The following is a 20,321-nucleotide window of genomic DNA, read 5'->3' as shown; positions in this document are numbered from 1 at the left end:
TTTTTTTTTTTGGCTGCGTCGGGTCTTAGTTGTGGCGTGCAAACTCTTGGTTCCCTGACCAGGGATCGAGCCCGGGCCCCCTGCATTGGGAGCGAAGAGTCTTAGCCACTTGGCCACCAGGGAAGTCCCTACTTGTTTTTTTTTTTTCTGCCTCCCCCAGTCTGGATTGTAAGCTGCCCGGGGGAGGAGTTTTGCTGTGTTTACAGCTGTATACCTAGTGCCTAGAACAGTGCCTGAGGTAGATGCTCAGTATCTGTTGAAAGAATCCACTTGGGCCCAAGTCATACAGCCTTCCTCCCCATCCCATTCCCACCAAGTCCCGCCTGTTCTCTACCCCCTCCTGCCCCCTCTATTTCCTCCCCTCCACTATTTCCAATGCCATTGCCCTGGGTCGAGGCCCTCGTTTTCAGTATTCCTTGCTGGGAATATTGAAGTATCCTTACTACAAGAACCTAGTCTTGTTTTTTTTTTTTAATATTTGTTTATGTATTTATTTACTTATTTGGCTGCATCAGGTCTTAGTTGCGGCACGTGGGATCTTCGTTGCCGTGTGCGGGATCTTTCGTTGCAGCATGTGATTAGTTGCAGCATATGGGATCTAGTGCCCTGACTAGGGATCGAACCCAGGCCCCCTGCGTTGGGAGCGTGGAGTCTTGGCCTCTGAACCACCAGGGAAGTCCTAGTCTTAGTAACACTCTCCTTCCCCTTTGCTAAAACTTTCAACTGCTGATGCACACGGGCTGTTCAGGCTCCTGCATATCTATCTGCCCACACTTGTCTCCTTACTACTCATCCTTTGTATCTCTCAGGGTCCTTGAGGGTAAGCAACAGAAGGCATCGTGTCGAACTGGAGCAGAAAAGGGCTTTATTGGAAGGAAATGGGAGCGCAGGGGACAGACCAGAAGCAGGAGGACCAGAGGAAGGAGAACAAGGAAGCATTACAGATGCAGGTTTTTATTTTTTCAAAGCAGGAAGTGTCGGTCCACTGCTGTGGCAGTGTGCTAGACTTGGCATCACTGCAACTGCTCTCATCTTGGCCAAGCTGACTTCCTGTGTGTGTGTGATTTTTCCATGCTTCACTGAGTGCTGGGGCAGGGAGGAGGAAGAAGCTCTGTGCCAGTTATCGATATAGTGCCCCTCAGCTCCAAATCCACCCTTTTGGGCCCTGCTTTGAGATTCTGGAGCTGGACCCTGAGAACATTTCTCCGTTGCCAGCTGGTGCAGAGTTAGGCTTGGTAGGGTGCTGGCGCTACACTGCAAGGCACAGGGGAAGGGCGTCTCTTTCCGTTTCTGGTGTGGGTTTTGCTTTCTGCACCGCGCTGGCAGCCGTGTGTTGGGGGGTGTCTGGTGGCACTTGTTCTCCAGTGAGTTTTCCTGGTATCCAAGCAGGAAGCGTCTTGTGAACCAGCTTGTTGTTGCAGGTGCAATTGGTTAAGATACTGGAGTTGGGTGGGCCCCTCACCCAGTATGACTGGTGTTCATATAAAAAGGGGAAATTTGATACAGGGACATGCACACAGGGAGAGCGCCATGTGAAAACTGCCAAAGACAAAGGAACTACTAGAAGCTGGGAGACGGGCCTGGGCCACATCCTTCCCACGCTCTTGATCTCGGACTTAGGGCTTCCAGAACTGTGAGATGATACAGTTTTGTTGTGTAAGCCACCCAGTGTGTGGTCCTTTTTGTTACAGCAGCTCTAGCAAACTAATACAGAGGGTGGGGGCTGGATTTTTATAGTTCCCGGTCATCTGGCTACTTTCGCTATTTCCTTCACAATCTGTGAGGTAACTCCGTTTTCCTTATGAAACAGTCCCTGGGTGCTGGGTAATTGTGTCCGGCCGGTGATAACACTCAAACAGAGCAGCAGCTACGAGAGAGGCTGGAAATGCCTAAAATCTACGTGAAATACTGTGTCTCTATAGACGTTGGCAATAGAATATTGAAAACAGGGAGCTGACCGAGCACAATGCCTCTGCGAGGCCACCTGCTGACAGTCTCTGTGTTAATGGGGTGAGTCATGTCTTCAGGTTTTGGGGAAGGAGAAAGACCGGGGAGAGGCACTGACGGATGATAATGAAGTGCCCACATCTGTGAAGCGCCACGCTGAGCGCTCCACTGACGCCGCCTGCTTTCATTCTCACTCCAGCTCTGTAAGGTGTGTTGCTGATTGCCCTCCTGTTCCAGAGGAGGAAACGGAGTCCCAGAGGGGCTCACTGCCGTGGCCAAGGTCGCACAGCTAGCGGGCGGTGGCACCGAGACCCCCACCAGGGCTGTCTGCTTCCCGGGCACACGAGGGAGGAACGTCGGGGCTCTGAGATGCACGCAGGCTCGGGAGGATTTGTTTGCTGCGAGACGCGACTCCGGAGCTCCTTGTCTCCAGGGCCTGGTAAGAGAAGGGACCTCTGCCCACACCAGCGGAGGTGTAAACCAACAAGGTCCCTAGAATGGCTGTGTCCTGAGTCAACCCAAGTACTGTGCGGCCTGTGACGGTCTGCTCCCCAGCGGTCACTACCTGGCAACAAAGTACCTGTTGTCTTAGCTGATGACGCTACTTGCCGACAAGGTGTGATGGTCACACGGGGGAAGTGACCGTGCAGCACCCCACTACTGCCAGCCTGACCACCCTGGTCCCACCCCAGGCGCGCAGTTGTCGGGATTTGGGGTGAGGACAGGACTTTGGTGAGGGCAGTGTGGGATTGGCTGGAGAGCGGGGCCGCGAAGGTGGGGCTGGGCTGTCTGTTCACAGCCGGGATCAGCTGGCTAATTGCTAGGCTGAGCCGGGAAGGAGGTGTTTCCTATACTCTTTTGGTTCAGGCTGTAGTTGAGGCCAACCTGGGAAGTTTGCAGTGTCCCAGGGACGTATAAAAGGCACGCTATCGGGGATTGCCCAGCTCCTGAGTCCCCCTTTTCTAGAAACTACTGCCCCTCTCCATGCTTGACATCGACTAGGAGCCTAAGACGTAACCCCACCCTCTCTTACCACACTGCATCATACCAAGGGTGGCCTCCTGATCAAGCCAGGCCAATAGAGACCACTGGGATCTTTTGAGAAAGACCAGGAGACAAAGCCATGTGAACTGAGATACATAGAAAACACGTCTTTGGGCTTCCCTGGTGGCGCAGTGGTTGGGAGTCCGCCTGCCGATGCAGGGGACGCGGGTTCGTGCCCCGGTCCAGGGAGATCCCACATGCCGTGGAGCGGCTGGGCCCGTGAGCCATGGCCGCTGAGCCTGCGCGTCCGGAGCCTGTGCTCCGCAACGGGAGAGGCCACAGCAGTGAGAGGCCCACGTACCGCAAAAAAACCCCACATCTTTGGAACAAGACCAGTGTCACAGAGCTGAGAACAAAAGTCCTCCTGGCTCCTGGAGCCTTCCCACGTGCCAGTCCTTTCTGAGACCCATTGCATCTTCCATCCAGATTACACGTTTCCCATTTTGCTTTACCTATTTGAGTTGGTGAATGTAACCAGTGACCAAAAGGGGCCCAGCTATTGAAGAGAGTTTAAGGGTGGGTCCTTTTGGGCTCCTGGTTTGGGGGACTGGCTGCAGGCTGGTGCGGCTTTGCTGACTGGGCGTCCCTCTGTCTTGGCGGGGGTGTTTGTGAAGCTACTATTTCTAGACCCATTTTACAGATCAGAAAACGGAGGCAGAGAGCTACTTGCCCAAGGTCACACAGCCAACAGCGGGCAGAGCTAGGCTTTGAGATAGTCTGTGTCCTGAGTCAACCCAAGCATGGGAAAGTCACAAAAGAACATCTGCATTCATACGGTCAGTAGAAGCAAGCGGGACAGGTGTTGACATGTATTGTCTACTGAAACAGTTTGCTTCTAATGCTGGCAGGACGCATGATTAAGTCTCTTCTGTGCCCAGCCACAGACTCTGTCAGCCCCTCTCTGCCCCTGAAAAACTTTTTTTTTTTTTTTTCTCCAAATCAAGGAGCTGTGATAGGTCCCAAATTACAAACCAGCTCCCACAAGATATGAACTAGGGCTTTGGGGGTTTCCTCGGGGCTTTGGACACCTCCACCTTCCCGAAACGTTCCGCACGTGCCGAAGCAGCACAGTTTGGTGACTGCCCCGGCTTGGAAGACGAGAGTTCCTCCTCCAACTCATATTGTCTTGTTGGCAAGATCTTGCTGCCCTGTATGAAGCATTCCAAATCACAGGTGGTCAGTGTACTCAGGATCGTCCTCATTTTCCCTAGAAGGATCTGGATCTTCCGAGCCGTTGAACTGAGTTCCATCTCCAGGACTGCTTTCTTCTTCATGTCGCTCAGCACCGCCGGGGTAATGTACTGTGGGAATTCACAGGCGGCTCGTGAGGATTAATGCTACCTGGGCACCAGGCTCCCCCCGCGTCAGGATTAGGACCCTGTGGCCATGACCGAGCCTTCCCTGGAAACGTCACTCTCTAGGGCGAATCTGTGAACCCAGCCCTACCACCGGCAACCTTGCTGCTGCTTCCCCAAGACACTCACTTGGCCTGTGCCCGTGGCCACATCCCAACCTGACCCCCCAAACCAAAGGGTGGCCAGCTGCTGGGCCCTGGTGTGACCTGCCTTCCAAAGGCTGTACCCTCCTGGGGGTGTCCAGCTTCTCCCCTTGGATTCCCTAGCACAGCAGGAAAGTGAGGCCCTCACGGTGTCTGCCTACCAGCCCCACATCCATCTGGGGCTCCCTTGGAGCGTGTCTGGGTCTTGCTGGGATGCGAATGTCAGTTTCCTCAGCTCCGAATCTTACGTTAAATGATAAGTGTTCGGAAGTTAAATGATTGCTTTGTATATGGTCAAGCCTCGAGTCAGGGAAGGGGGCCTCGTTTCCCTAGGGGTTGGAGTGTTGAGAAACATGGCCTTGGAGGCCTGAGCATGGACCAGTTCAAGCCAGCAGTGGCCTGCGTGCAGGTAGTTCCCCACCTGGCAAGAGACGTGGGGAGTTGAGACCTTACCTTGTACTTGGTGCCTAGGTTTAAACAAATGTGCTGCTTCTTGTGGATGAAGCGGAAGATGATCTTATCCTGGCTCCTTATTTGTACCTTGATGTACTGGTTGATTTTCAAGGAGATGGGCTGGACGGGGGGTGCATGGATGTGGCGGTTCAGATCCCACCAGTTCCAGGCCTTCTGGTACTTGTCTCTGGCGAAGTAGTATCCCAGGTTTGGGCTCAGGTTCAACCTAGACCAAGAAGGCATCAGGCAGCCACAGCAGTGGGCCCCGGGGGCGAGGGCACAGCCTCTCCCAGGGCTGCAAGCCCGCCCCTCCTTCCTCCCCTCCCGCCCGTGCTCTTTCCCCCCAACATGGGGCCTTGGCAGGTGGGAGAAATGCCAACAAGGAGGTGAACCATCTAGGCGCAGCCCTTCGGCCCTGCCCTGTCCATGTTGTCTCCTCTGGTGCTCCTGGCCCCTCACACCCAATTGCTCCTTTCAGTTCCCGGGTCACGCATGCTCTCGAACTCCTCATGGCTTTGCCGTGCTGTTCCCTCTGCCTGGAGAGGTCTCCCCACCCTGCTTGGCGTGGTTCCCTCCTGCTTATGCTGTAAGCCCCGGCTTAAATGTCACCTCCTCAGAGAGGCCCTTCCTGAAGCCCCGAGTCCCGATATGACTATCTCCATCTCTTTGTTAATTTCCTTCCTATAATTTACTAATACACATTGATTCTCTTTATTTGGTGTAGTTGGGTTCTGTAAAGTTGCCTCAAACAGAGTTAGTGAATACTGAACCGCTGCTCCCTGGGGAAATAGGTGTGTGTATCTATCACACATAGATAACCGTACATACTAGAAACAACCCATCCTGGTAGATTCCAGCCGGCGGCCCCAGAGCTGAAGCTGCTGGCACCACGTGCCCTGCTCCTCCTGGCTCCATCCTCTGGTTCCCTCGTCAAGAGCTGAATTAGGAAGGCAAAGCAGCTGGGAATGTGCGCACCAGGCAACTCAGATCCTTCAGTGCTCTGTGCGTGTTTGTGACTCTGTGAAATGCGTGCATTTGCATCCTTCCCCTGGGAGCGATGGTTCAGGGTTTGCTCGTCCATGTTCTGCAGACCTTATAGAACAGAACTATCTCGAATAATGAGAATCGACTGGGTTTGCTTATCATCCGTCTGGCCCACTAAAATGGAAATGTAACTTGTGGTCCGGAGGGAAGGGTCCACCTCTGTCTGGCTCCCGGGTGGCCCCTGCCCCGCACTGCGCCTGGCGCCCGCGGAAACAGCTGTGGGTGAGTGAGGGGTGGTGGGCTCCTCCCTCTTTCAGCCCAGGCCCTGCTCTCCTTTGAGCCGTCCCTTCCTGGCATTTCAAGCCCACCATACCCCTCTGCCCTGGCTTCTGCTTTTTGAATCCCGCCAGGGCCGTCTTGAGAACTGGTGCTGATGGGCAGCAACTTCTCTCGGGAACCAAATGCAGAAGGGAAGAGAATCTGGGACCTGGGTTAGTCAGGAGAACGTAGGGTTTGGGGGGAGCCCGGATTACTCAGGCCACCCGCCAGGCCTTGTCTGGGGGTGTTCAGGGGCCTTGTAGGACGCTGGGAGGGAGAGGCCAGCTCAGGCCTGCTAACGGCTGCCTTGTTCACTTCCAATAAGGAGAACTTCTTCTGGTCACTCCCCAATGCTAGGTCCTCCTGTTGCTTCCCACTGCCCATCGAGCCGAGTGCAAACTGTTAAGTCCCTTCACCATGGGGCCCAGCCTGTCCAACCACATCCCTCTTTACCTAGACAAGAGGCTGTGATGCATGTAATGAATTAAAAACTCAGGGGCCGAGTCCCTCTGCGGTGGGAGCAGTCTTCTCGGGTGCCGCCACCCGCTCTGCCCCGTGGTGTGAAGTTTCAGGTGTGATGGGTGTGAGGCTTTACACAGGGACAGTCCCTCTCCCATCCAGGTCTCTGATGCCTGAAATGCCATCCGTGGCGCCACTTTGGTTGAAGTCACATGAGATGAGAGCTTGACCCAGAGAGGGAAGATGCAGTTGCCCTTGGGAGAGGCGGTAAGAAAGCCTTGGCAATGAACTGCTTACAGCTGAGCGCGGGGGGCCGCCTGGGGCCTCCCGGCCGGCCGGGCCCTGCCAGAGAAGCCGGGGTCGGAGCGCTTCTCTTCTCCCACTCAGTCTGCCCGGCCAGCAGCAAGAAGGAAGGGCAAGAAAAAGCAACAGTGACACGTCTGTGGAGGCTCTCCTGCCATGGGGGCCCCTGACGGGCGGCGGGTGAGAGTGGAGGCCCTCGGGGGCCCGGGCCCTGGCCTGTGGCCCTGGGGGCAGGATGCTGCCCAGGCCCCTTGCTAAGATTTTCGGAGCCCACTCTGAGCAGAACCGATACTCTTTCAACATCCCACAGCCTCTTGGTTGTAAGCGGCCCAGTTTCCCCGTGAGGGAGGAGTCCAGGGTTAGAAAGGGAGGTATGTGTCCCGCTCTGGAGAATCAGGAGCTGTGAAGTGGTCAACACAGTCTCCGAAAAACTTCCAAGGCAAGAGGTCTGCAGGTCCCAAGGAAAGAGACAGGAGATGAGAAGTTAGGGGCTCCTGGGCCGGGAGAGGACCACGAGGCGAGTGCCTGGGCCTGGAAGCTGGGCTGCCCAGAGGAAGAGAGGTTGAACCACTGGTCACTGCTCTCCCCCAGGACAGGACCTCTGGGCCCATTTCCTCGTGGAGTTGAGGCTTTCCTGGAGTCCCAGAAACGGTCTGTGGTGTCACACAGCAGCCGCCCCCTGGAGGGGACGGGATGTATTGCCTCGGAGTCCCCTGTCTTTATCTTACAGCCCCGAGTGGGTGCCACAGCCCTGGGAGACGGGTGGGCACACCGGCCTGGGCTCCAGCACCAGCCAACCCCTACAATCCCCCGGGAAGCTTTTAAAGAATGCAGAGATCTCCAGGCCCCGCCCCAGACCTAGAGAATCAGAATCTCGAGACGGGGGCGGGGGGGGGGGGGGGGGGGGGCAGCCGTTCCCCAGCTCCGAGCACCATCGTTCCCCTTGGGTTTTTTTTTTTTTTTTCCCCTTGGGTTTTGATGTGCTGGAATAAGATGTTGTTTGTCTCGCAAGCTTTATTTAATAATTTAAAAGAATGCTTTACTTCAGGCTGAGTCAAAATTCCATAAAACTGCTCACCTGTGATTTTATGTATGGCTTGGGGCGAACGACTCATCATTTTCTCTGTCCCTAAGTTTCCTCAACAAGAATGTGAAAGTAGATTTTCCCTAGGTTTCTTGTGGCCATAAAATTTAAGTGTCGTTAGGGAGAAGAGGCCCTACTGTATGTAGCAGATGCTATTGGAGATAATTGACTGAGTTTCTGGTCCCCCCTCCCAGATGCTTCTTGTATCCAGTGCTTTCTTCCCCCTTTTAGACATCAATTTCCTTCTTTAAAAAATTTTTTTTCATTGACATAGAGTTGATTTACAATATTGTGTTAGTTTCAGGTGTACAGCAAAGTGATTCCGTTTTATATATATATTTTCAGATTCTTTTCCATTATAGGTTATTACAAGATATTGAATATAGTTCCCTGGGCTATACAGTAAATCCTTGTTGTTTATCTATTCTATATATAGTAGTGTGTATCTGTTAATACAATACTCCTAATTTGTCCCTCCCCCTACCCTTTCCCCTTTGGTAACCATAAATTTGTTTTTTTTTGTCTGTTTCTGTCTTGTAAATAAATTCATTTGTATTATTTTTTAGATTCCATATATAAGTGATATCATATAATATTTGTCTTTGTCTGACTTACTTCACTTGGTATGATAATCTCTAGGTCCATCCATGTTGCTGCAGATGGAATTATTTCATTCTTTTCTATGTCTGAGTAATATTCCATTGTATAAATATGACACATCTTCTTTATCTATTCATCTGTTGATGGGCACTTGGTTTGCTTCCATGTCTTGGCTATTGTAAACAGTGCTGCTATGAACATTGGGCTACATATTTCTTTTTGGATTAGAGTTTTCGTCTTTTACGGATATATGCCCAGGAGCAGGATTGCTGAGTCATATGGTAGCTCTATTTTTAGTTTCTTAAGGAACCTCCATACTGTTCTCCATAGTGGCTGCACCAGTGTACATTCCCACCAACAGTGCAGGAGGGTTCCCTTTTCTCCACACCCTCTCCAGCATTTACTGTTTTTAGATTTTTTAATGATGGCCATTCTGACTGGTGTGAGGTGATACCTCATTGTAGCTTCGATTTGCATTTCTCTAATAATTAGTGATGTTGAGCATCTTTTCATGTGCCTATTGGCCATCTGCATGTCTTCTTTACAGAAATGTCTATTTAAGTCTTCTTCTTTTGATTGGGTTTTTTATTTTTTTGATATTGAATTGTATGAGCTGTTTGTATATTTTAGATATTAAGCCCTTGTCGGTTGCATCATTTGCAAGTATTTTCTCCCAGTCTGTAGGCTGTCATTTCATTTTGTTTATGGTTTCCTTTGCTGTGCAAAGGCTTATAAGTTTGATTAGGTGCCATTTGTTTATTTTGGCTTTTATTTCTTTTGCCTTGGGAGACTGATCTAAGAAAATATTGCTATGATTTATGTCAGAGAATGTTTTGCCTATGTTCTCTTCTAGGAGTTTAGTGGTGTCGTGTCTTATATATAGGTCTTTAAGCCATTTTGAGTTTATTTTGTGTGTATGGTGTGAAGGTGTGTTCTAACTTCATTGATTTACATGAGGCTGTCCAGCTTTCCCAACACCACTTGCTGAAGAGACTGTCTTTTCTCCATTGTATATTCTTGCCTCCTTTGTTGAAGATTAATTGACCATAGGTGTGTGGGTTTATTTCTGGGCTCTCTATTCTGTTCCATTGATCCATATGTCTGTTTTTGTGCCAATACCACACTGTTTTGATTACTGTAGCTTTGTAGTATTTCAGACATCAATTTCTATACAAAGTGCCCTCCAGGAAGGGCAGATACCCCTGAGAACAAAGTAGTCAACTAGGAAATGGTGTTGAAAAACCTCATAGCAGAGAAAATATTCTTAAAAACCAAAGCCTGGAGAATGAAAATCTTTTTTCGGAATTAAAAAAATTTTGGCTTTGACTATCAAGAAGTATAAAGTTGGTTCAAGACAATATGCATTTCCCACTCCATGACCAATTAGAGCAGAAGGCAAGGGAGAAATCCTGAAAAGACAGAGTTCTTACACCAAAGAGGTGGAGAAAAATTCTGAAGCGACTGAATTACCTCGAATTGGTAAGATGAGGTTTCCCACCATTACCAGAAATGGGAACATAACAACTAAGCTAGTTACAATGAAATATTTAGAAGTTATGTTTTTAAAATACAATACACGCCCCTCCAAAGCACTCACCATACCCTCCTCTTCGAGGCACCTGGAACAGAGGGTCACTGGGTCTTTCTAAGGTAATTCTCATGAAGTTTGATTCTTAAATGATATAGAGAGCTGAAACCAAAAGGGTCCCACCTTACTCCAGCTTTGAGTCCGTGATTGCTGTTTCCTGGCGGGGAAGCAATGGTGCGAAAAGGATAGTGTGTCATCTGAGGTCAGGGACCTGTCTTACTGGCCCATCGTGATACCCATCTCCCCATGTGTGAGTCGGATGAATGAATCCATAAGTGAATGAGAGACAGAAAGAGAGGCTTAGCCAGAGAGAGGACAGCTGGGCAGACTGGGAATCGAAACCTTAATCACACTGCTTCTCCTCGGGGAGGGGTGTTTGAGACTCATGACTCAAGCTTACCAGATGTTTCCATTTTCATCATAGAAGGTGGCATGGCCAGAGTTGTTGATAAGGGCCCGGACACACATATGTTCACTGTCTTCCAGAACGATGTATGTGAACTTTCCCTCTTTTATACTGAGGATGAGCATAGCCAGGTGTCCTGATGGATAACTGGGAGATGGTTAAGGCACAAGTAGTCCCTTGGGGTCCCCTGGAGAGGGCAGAGCCCTGCGGAGGACGCAGACCCCAGTAAAACCCATGCCCCAGCCCCGAATCACAGACTTTTCAGACATCATATGTGTCCCTGTGCTCCAGTGGATACTATATCTGGCCTGATCCATCAGGAAAGAGAATTTGGAAGACAATCTCACTGGGGTAGAGAATGATTTTTCCATCACCTTGATGTACCTAGGAAGAAGAGACAAGCCTGTGAAAAGTTCGCAGGGGCTGATTGTCCCTAATCAGAGCATGGTGGTGTCACTAGAAGGCTTGAGATCAGTCTACTTACTCTCTGATTCCCGTATGCCACCCACCCATCACTCCCCCACCCATAACCACCACCAACTTGCCGGGGATTCCAGGTGGGAATCTTCTCAGGGCCTCGGTTTACCTGTCTATGTGACAAGCAGGCTGAGATGGATCGCTCTGTGCACGTGTGTGTGCAGATTTTATTTTATTTTTAAAAATTTATTTATTCATTATTTATTTTTGGCTGTGTTGGGTCTTTGCTGCTGCGCGCGGGCTTTCTCTAGTTGCAGCGAGCGGGGGCTACTCTTCGTTGTGGTGCGCAGGCTTCTCACTGCGGTGGCTTCTCTTGTTGTGGAGCACGGGCTCTAGGCACGCGGGCTTCAGTAGCTGTGGCACGTGGGCTTAGTAGTTGTGGCTCGTGGGCTCTAGAGCACAGGCTCAGTAGCTGTAGCGCAGGGGCTTAGTTGCTCCACGGCATGTGGGATCTTCCCGGACCAGGGCTCGAACCTGTGTCCCCTGCATTGGCAGGTGGATTCTCAACCACTGTGCCACCAGGGAAGTCCCGATATAATGTTTTAAAAAAACCTCTACTGTCTCTTAGTCCTGTCTTTGTCTTCATTCTTTTTTTCTTTTTTTTTTGCCGTACGCGGGCCTCTCACTGTTGTGGCCTCTCCCGTTGCGGAGCACAGGCTCCGGACGCGCAGGCTCAGCGGCCATGGCTCACGGGCCCAGCGGCTCCGTGGCATGTGGGATCTTCCCGGACCGGGGCACGAACCCGTGTCCCCTGCATCGGCAGGTGGACTCTCAACCACTGCGCCACCAGGGAAGCCCTAGAGCTCTTATTTTTAACAGTTGAAGAATCCTTTGTTCAAGAGAGCTCACAACAGGATGCCAAAATCCGAGACAATGAAAGAAAGAGGGGCAGCTGGTTGCGGAGCTGCTATGGGCTCTGCAGGGCGTGGCCTTTAAACGCCCAGGAATCTCTCTGTGAGGTGATGATGATGATCCTGGAACCGACTTTTGTCCCTACCCAGCACTGCGCTCAGCGCTTTACTTCCAAGACACAGTGACCCAATGGAGGAGACGCTGTCATTAATCCCTGTGTAAGAGAGGCTACCTGACTTACACAAGCCTATCCAGTGAGAGGGGAGCCAGACTCCCACAGTCTGCCTCCCATCCCTTCCCCGCGCACCCATGGAAACACACTGCCTCTAGCCATTAAGCTCCCAGCCACCTGGCACATTTACTCTGCAAATCACTGCTCTCCCTCTCTTTTTTTTTAAACCTAAAAAAAAGTGCTTTATAAGGACATCCATGGTTGGTTTCTTCCTTATCAATAGCTCGTACGAAGCTTCTAGATAATGTTCGCGGGAGAGGATTTTGTATTTTAGGTCTTATTTTCAAAAGCCACCTGAAAGCCAGAATTTCTCAAGATGCTTCCTTCTTGTCAAATTCACTTGTCATGGAATGACATTTTCCTAATGATAAGGACCCCGTGGGCAAAGAAAAATCTCTGACACAGAGGTAGAGTTGTCACATTTTCTCTCACTGGGAAATATATCATAAATAGCACATCTAAAAGCCCAAATCTCATCACTGTTGGCTTGGGGACAAAGTATGAGGTTAAGAGCTAAAAGTTAATAGAGAAGAGACTACATCTCTGGCCTTCCTTCAGTTCTACTAGAGGGAAAACAGTGCCTTATAGGCAGGACCCTGAGCTATGAGACAGCTGCCGTCTGTCTGTGAGTTCTCCCTACTGCTGTCTCTGTCTGCCCCTGAGCTCTCCCTGGCTCCTGTCTGTCTGTGATCTCTCCCTGACTGCTGCAGAGATGCTGGCTGGGCTGGATTTTGCCTGAACACCAGCACACACTTACAAACAGTGCTACCTGACTCAGCAAACGACTTGGAATTTATCGCCCATTTGTAAAAACAAAAAACAACCAAATGTCCCACTCCTCATGGGCCTTTTGGGCAGCCTACGTGAATGGTGGGTTAGGCAGGATCCTTTGCTTAGAGATCTCGGGGAGGACATTCCCCCTGGCTGCAGGAAGGACATTTAAAATTGGTTAGGAGACAGATGCTCCAGGAACAAAAGCTCCAGGGCAGGACAGAGTAGGGAATGGGGCTCTAGGCACATGGGCTTCAGTAGTTGTGGCATACAGGCGCACAGGCTTAGTTGCTCCGTGGCATGCGGGATCTTCCCGGACCAGGGCTCGAACCTGTGACCCCTGCATTAGCAGGCGGATTCTTAACCACTGCACCACCAGGGAAGTCCCTCTGTGATTGCTTTTTCGATATAGATTTTAAATTTGTTAGGGGAGGGACCTATATATTACAATATGTTTCCTTTCCTCTACTCCCAACCCCACCCAATTGCTTAACGTAGGCCCTACAAGGAGAAGAGTCTCAACAACCCCTAGTACAAGTCCTAGTCAGTCTGTGATAACCCATACACTCAGGAGTGCCTCTATACATGGGACATATTTTTCTTGTTTGTATTCATGTTGTGTATTGGTCCTGACAGCTCCCTGATGGTGTGTGTATATGTCTTACCTGGGCCAAAAAAAAGCCCTGTGCAAAGTGCAAACGCCAACTGCCACACTTACCTTAATCTTACTCTTTATCCAGTCTGTGTGTATTTCTAACGTCTTCTTACGGCGAACAAGACAAGGAGATTGTTTGACTACTTTCTCAGACTCATCTTGTGGTGGTAGATTACATACATGGAATGTGAAAGTAGTCTCTGTAGCCCTTTGGTTAAATAAGTCTTTGGTAGAAAAGAGAAAGAAAAAACTTAGATCTGTTTCTCTCAGGGCACCAAAGAGAGCTTGAGGATTTGGGATATTGGCCATATTTCCCCAAGCTCTCTTATTTTTTTTCATTCATTCATTCAGCAGACATTTATTAGGGGCTTGTGATGTGCCAGCTTAGTGCCAGATGCCAGACACCATTGTGAAGACCACCCGGTCCAGGCTTGGGGATGTGAGGGGTGACACACCAGCCACATGCCAGTAACAAGTGTGGCTGCTGATTCTGTTAATGGGAAAAAAATAGGCTAAAGTGGGGAGTCATTAAAAAAAAAAGGAAACATGCTTGTTTTAACTTAAAACAGAAATGTGTACTAACACATTTTTTTTTTTTTTTTTTTTTTGCAGTGCGCGGGCCTCTCACTGTTGTGGCCTCTCCCGTTGCGGAGCACAGGCTCCGGACGCGCAGGCTCAGCGGCCATGGCTCACGGACCCAGCCGCTCCGCGGCATGTGGGATCCTCCCAGACCGGGGCACGAACCCGTGTCCCCTGCACCGGCAGGCGGACTCTCAACCACTGCGCCACCAGGGAAGCCCCAACACATCATTTTTAAGTGCAGGGCTCTGTGGTCATTTTTGCTTAAACCCCATTCATAATTTATTATCTGTAACTTTCAGTTTTGGCAATTTCTACATAGTCTGAGTGCAGAATTGTAGACTTCAAAAAATTTCTGTATATGCTCCAATCTTCTGTGTATGTTTGGTCCACATCTTGTTCAAAGCAGTTTTTTTTAAAGCTATTTTCTTATTGAGTCATCTTAAAAGCATTGCACTTAGTTTTCACAGCAACAGCAAGTTTCTTTTTATCTTCATTTTGGTCCAGTTTTATAACAATTGAATTTGGGGAGTAAACCCGTAAGGACCACCTGGGGGAACAATCCCCGCTCCCAGGGACCCTTGGCGGGTGTCCGACCACCAGGGGGCGCAGCGGTAGGAGGAGCTTCCGGCGCGGTCGGTATCAGCCGGTATGCTCTTCCCCGGAAGAGGGCTCGGTTCCCTCGGCAACTAGGTTTGGGGGAGGTCAGTTAAGAGAGGTTGGTCGTCCCACCACTGGGGCCAAGACAGTGTTGGAGGAGGTCTCGGAGAGAACGTGACCGCCTCTCGGCCAGCGAGCTGGCCAGGGCAATGGAAGGCTCCCCACCCCTTCCCCGTCCTTGGAATGTACGTTCTGCCCACGGTTCCCACAGTGCGAGCCCTTTTCAAGGACGCAGCGTTGCGAGCAGTGCGCTGTTGAGCCCATCTGGAGGGATACGTGCCTGAAGCCAGGTAAGGCCTCCATCTAAACGTTAAGGTTCTCGTGGGCGGGGGTGGAAATCTGCAAGTCTTGCGCCGTCCAAGACAAGCGTCGAATGTTAAGTTCTCTTGCTTATTAAACCTGCCACCTACCAATCTGGAGCGGGCTGCCTCTTTCTTCGGTCTCTCCTTGCCCTCTGCTTACGGGGGCTAATTTCGAATTTCACCCGGGGGACCCCGAGGTTGCGAACCAACACAGAGGGTGCCATGAGAGCTCACAGGGACCGTATCCAGCCCTGGCGGTCGAGGACACTCCTGGTGGAAGTTTTCTCTAGTGTGCCAGGCAGAATTCCTAGTGTAAGCATGACATGGCTGAAGGCTAGTCTGGGACCGGCTTAGTGATGACTGGCGACTCAGGAGAGGCAGGCAGGGCTAGAGCATTCCTTTATTCGCTCAGTAAATATCTGTTGTGTACTCATGTGCCAGAAACTGTCCTAGGTATCGGGGATGCCACATTCCCTGCTGCCTGTTCTAGTAGGGGAGATGGTGTTAAACAAGTGAACAGATAAAAACTTCACGTGCCAGTGGCTAGGAGTGCCCTGAAGAAACATTAAGCAGGTGAGAAGGATGGAAAATGATGTGTGTGTGTGTGTGTGTGTGTGTGTGTGTGTGTGCGCGCGCACGTGCAAGCGTGTGCACTGGTTTGTAAAGGGTAGCCAAGGAAACTGTTTCTGAGAAAGTAACATTTAAGCAGAGACCTGAATAAAGTTAGGGAGCAAATTACAAGGATATTGGAATGAAGAGTGCTCTAGGCAGAGGACAGCATGTCCAAAGGCCCTGGGGCAGGGATGCCTGGCCCTGATGAATAACCAAAAAGCCAGTGTGTCTGGAGAGGAAAAAGTGAGGGCCTTCTAAGCCACATGGGGAATGTGGGATTTTCCTGGAGGCAATGGAGGGCCAGTGAAGAGTTTTTAAAAGATTTTGCTGGAAACAATATGGAGAAAGGACTGAGAAAGGAGAGGATAGGAGTCAGGGACACTAGGGAGATGAGGGTGTCTGAGGTGGTGTCAGTGAGGATGGAGAGGTGGGGGTGGGGAAGGAGAACCACACCTGTGTGCACCTGAGGAACTAAAGGGGCCGCTCATTAGAGCTCACAGGGGGAGCTTTTCCTCAGGAAAGTGAGAGTGAGGTGGGCGGGGGCAGAGTCAATGAAAGACCTTTGTGGGAAGCTTGGAAGCGGACCTCAGTCTCCCTCCGAGGAGTCCTCCTCCAGTGCTTGCTTCCAGAGTGGAAATGATTTGTCCAGGGGAAAAAGCAGATGTGAGCCCAGCTGCTGTTTCTGAGTATCAATTAGAAATTAATACAAAGCATTTCTGAACTGTAATGATAAAAGAGGACATGGACGAGCTTATGTTTTTCTCCTGTCAGAATGCTAAAATCATGGATTTTCTGGTTTGTGCCGTTTATCCAGCTCTGTCTTTATTAGCGGGGAGGCTTTAGGCTGCCTTTCTGAGCCTCAGTTTTCTTACAGTGGGATCATGCTGCCTGCAGAGACCCATCAGGTTACTCTGAAATGATGCTGCATGGAGCCCGCTGCCCCACAGAAGGGCAACAGACCTGTGTCCTCCACACGGGGAGCTTTGCATTCTGATGGCTCATGACACGAGCTGTGTAGTCATCGCCTTCTTTTCACCAGGCGAGCTGTCTCTGAATAGGAGAGGCTACCTAATCTGAGGGTCTCCGTGCAAAATGAAAATGCAGGGATCCTTGTTCTAAAATTGTTAAGGATTTCAAGACAGTGACAGCAGAGCATTAAAAGCAAGCGCAGGGCCTTAAGTGTGAGGTCCTGTGTGCCTGCAGGTCATGTGCCTGCGACGCCAGCCTTGGCTTGGAAATCGGACAGTTCAGAGACGTGGGGCTGGGGTGTCAGATAATGGTCTGGATCCTGGAAGTAAATGAGTTTGTATCTCAAAGGAGGCTGCGGGATTTCTTTGGGACTGGCTACAACCTGAACACGGAGGGGATGCCTCTTATCAATTAGAAATGTGTTGCTTTTCTGCATAAAAAGCTCAAACCTTGTAGGCCTCAGGTGTTCAGAGGAGCAGGGAGTGGGGCAGGGGTGATGGTGAGGCACAAATGGGGAATCTGGTCACGTCAAATTTCACTCTCCGGTTAGAAGTCCTACACGGGGCATGTGACGTAGAGTATCCTGAAAGGCCTTCATTTCCCCAAAGGAGCAAAAATTCATACATACCTGCATCCATTTCAAAAACACTTATTGAGTGCCTACTGTGTGCCTTGCCAAGGAATGAAAGACACAGGTGTCTTTGGTCCAAAGGGAACAGAAATAACATAATAACAGGTATTTGTTGTGTTTCTGGCTGTTGAACATCTGAAACCCCCTCCTTGTTTGGGGGGTACCCCATTGTGTGAGTCTTGGTGGGAGGTAGGCCTGCTCATTCTAAAAACTGAAGGTGGTAATTCCTTCTTCTGCCTGCCTTCTAACTCCAGTGGGGACATGAGACTCAGGCTTAGAAGGCCCTTTACTTCCCCAGACACACTTGCCTTTTGTCGCTCATTGAACATGTCATGGGGATGAGCCCTGGGTCTGACCTGAGGGGTCTTGGGCCTGAGTGTGGTTCACGCCCACACAATGGCTGGGTGATCTCAGGGAAGTCACTTATTCTCTTGGCCTAAGTTTCTTTACCCAACTTCACATGGTTCTGGAGATTAATTTGAATCCGATAACTGGCCCGCAGCAGTTATTCCATAGGAATTAGGTCAGGGGCCTACACTGGTATGGGGACAGGAGCTCTTCCTTGAGAGGGAATCTGGGGCTGTGTCCTGGCTCAGCAAGAAAAAGCACCATGATTGATTAGGTGTGTCTGCCGTGGGTGTTGCTGCCATTTCTACGTTAGTTGGATCTGGTCATCTGAAAGATGTTCCATATGGTGGTTTTGAGTTTCTGAATTAAGTAGCCTGATGGCTTAGGCTCTTGGCTCAAACTTTTTTTGATTAGACCCAAAAAACTGGCTACCTCCATGATTGGCACATCTTAACAGCTGGTCCTCAAATGCCTTCAGTATCTGGTAAAGGGGCTCTTTCCTAAACTTTGTGTTAATGACTTCTTGGACACCCCCCCTCCCCCCACCCCCGGCAAATCTAGGTCAGATCCTTTCTTGTGTGGTCCCATAGTATCCCCTTCCGACGGTACCATTAACTGTTTTATATGCAAATTCCCTGATTTCTTGGCTGTCTTCACCTCCTACCCTCCCTCTCGCCCCCAGCACAATCAAAGGATGAACCCCTCGAGGTTTATCCTTTGTCTGGCTTGCTCTGTATTTTATCCCCAGCAGCTGAGACCGTACTAGCCCAGTAGACGCTCAGGTGAGGAAACAAGCATTTACGGACACGGCAGAAGGTGGGAGACAGCGAGACGCACCCAGGAGAGCCGGGCAGCGGGGGTGGAAGGCGGGAGAGGGTTCTTACTTTCACGTTTCTTCATAATCCAGAGGATTGTTTCCTTATATTTTCCAAAATTTTTCTTCATCCTAAAAGGAATGTGACTCATCTTTAGAAGCTGAGACTGAATGCATGTTTCCATGTCATGCTGCACAGTAGACCGTGCTAGGGCCTGCTCAGCCTTTTCATAGGTGGAGGGCTGGCTGGCTGGCTCTGCCTTTGGACCCAGCTTTCTTCCAGTCTGTACTCAGGAATTAAGGGCCAGCACACGGTGCTGTGCGTCCCTCCTGGCCTCTGACTGGCCTTCAACTTGGGCACCTGGGCTGACCCCCAGACCTTTCAAAACGAATTCAGTGGGGGTCCTCCTGGGAGCGAGGCCAGGGCTGGGAGGTCCAAACGCACGGCTGGCTCTGTGAGTTAAGCTTGTGCAGCTTGCTTTCTCTGCGGCTTGTGCCTATTTCAGCGAAGGCTATTTGGAAATAGCTTAGAGAAACAGCATTGTCTGCGAACCGGACAGAGCCACCTGAAACCCCTTTGCATTTAGTAGGAAAATTTCAAATAAACTCACTCAAAAATGACTTATCATGAAAGCCACATTAAGGCACAGCTCTTCAAAATGATCAAGCCCTCAATCCCCCTCTCATGTCAATAGACAAAAGGAGTCATCCTGGCATTAAAGTGGCTTGGACTGTTTTACTTCCAAATAAGGGTGGTCTCCAGAGGCAGCTGCCTTTCCTGGTTCTCAGATCAGAGCCCTTTTGGAAGGGAATCTGCCGGAAGGAGTGAGCCTCCCAGGCTTAATTGGATCAGAGAAGAAGGCCTTTGACAAGACAGATTTTAAGTTCTCAGTTCAGAGTCCTTGAAGAGAGCATAATAATTTAATCCCAAGCAGCCTTAGGAAGCACATACCCTTTGCTGGAAAGGGCTGGACTCTTTTGTCTGGGGGAAAATAGAGGTTTGCTCTTTGTACTTTAGGAGCAACTGCGGAACTGGAGAATGAGCTCTTCATGGCCCATTTGTACCAAGTGTTATTTATTTGCAAGCACTTTGAATGGAATTGAAGCAGTTACCTTGCCTACCGTCACCTGTGAAAGAGTAAGGACGGAGGAGGGGGTGGGGTGAACGATGCCACGTGCATACAAGAGTTAAATTCCAGTGAGGGGATCCAGCCATGAGGCATCCAGGGCCCTTTGGGGAAGTTTCCTCCCTTAGCTCTTTGCCCACCTTTGCAAGCTAGTGGAATCCTTACTAGCTAGCTCCTCAGTGGTAGAGACTGGGTTACACACTACTGTACAGACCGGCACACAGGAGGTGCTCATGAAATATTCATTGAGTGCAATTAGGTTAGAATGAGCCTCCGTTATGGGCTTAAATGGGAAAGAAGGGGAGAAAATGTAACATATGAGAGAGGGTAACTTACACGGATGTTATTTGGGATTTGTTTTTTGCTGCTGTATGAGGATCTGAAAGCTTGGATGTTCTTTGTGTTTTGCATTGTGTATTTTGCCTTCCCTTTTCCTAGAGAAGCCTTAGGGTTCTCTGGCCCTAGGACTCTGCTGAGCCCAGAGCAGAAGTTGCTGGCAGTCAGCCTCTCCCTGATTTTTGTGAGAGTCTCCATTCACCAAGGAGGTTATGCAGGGCACCCCATCCTCACAGCCTCATCCTCAGCCACTGCTGCAGAGTCTGCCATAG

At 50.3% G+C, this 20,321-nt stretch overlaps 1 protein-coding gene across 1 annotated transcript in view; it reads right to left on the bottom strand.

Annotated features, from left to right (window-relative positions):
• Window positions 1–3,983: 3,983 nt before the first annotated feature.
• ERICH6B (glutamate rich 6B) overlaps window positions 3,984–20,321 on the bottom strand; it is a 41,783-nt gene continuing 25,445 nt past the window's right edge. The window contains exons 4-8 of the mRNA XM_032610890.1: window positions 18,610–18,718; window positions 10,983–11,068; window positions 10,679–10,831; window positions 4,943–5,168; window positions 3,984–4,292 (exon numbers count right to left, since the gene is read on the bottom strand). Coding sequence (XP_032466781.1) covers window positions 3,984–4,292; window positions 4,943–5,168; window positions 10,679–10,831; window positions 10,983–11,068; window positions 18,610–18,718 — 883 coding nt within the window. The remainder of the gene's footprint in view (window positions 4,293–4,942; window positions 5,169–10,678; window positions 10,832–10,982; window positions 11,069–18,609; window positions 18,719–20,321) is intronic.

This window comes from Phocoena sinus, chromosome 18, assembly GCF_008692025.1.
Source record: "Phocoena sinus isolate mPhoSin1 chromosome 18, mPhoSin1.pri, whole genome shotgun sequence".
NCBI classification, from domain to species: domain Eukaryota; kingdom Metazoa; phylum Chordata; class Mammalia; order Artiodactyla; family Phocoenidae; genus Phocoena; species Phocoena sinus.
The sequence above is the reverse complement of the archived record's forward strand: the minus strand, read 5'-3'. Positions and strand labels throughout refer to the sequence as shown.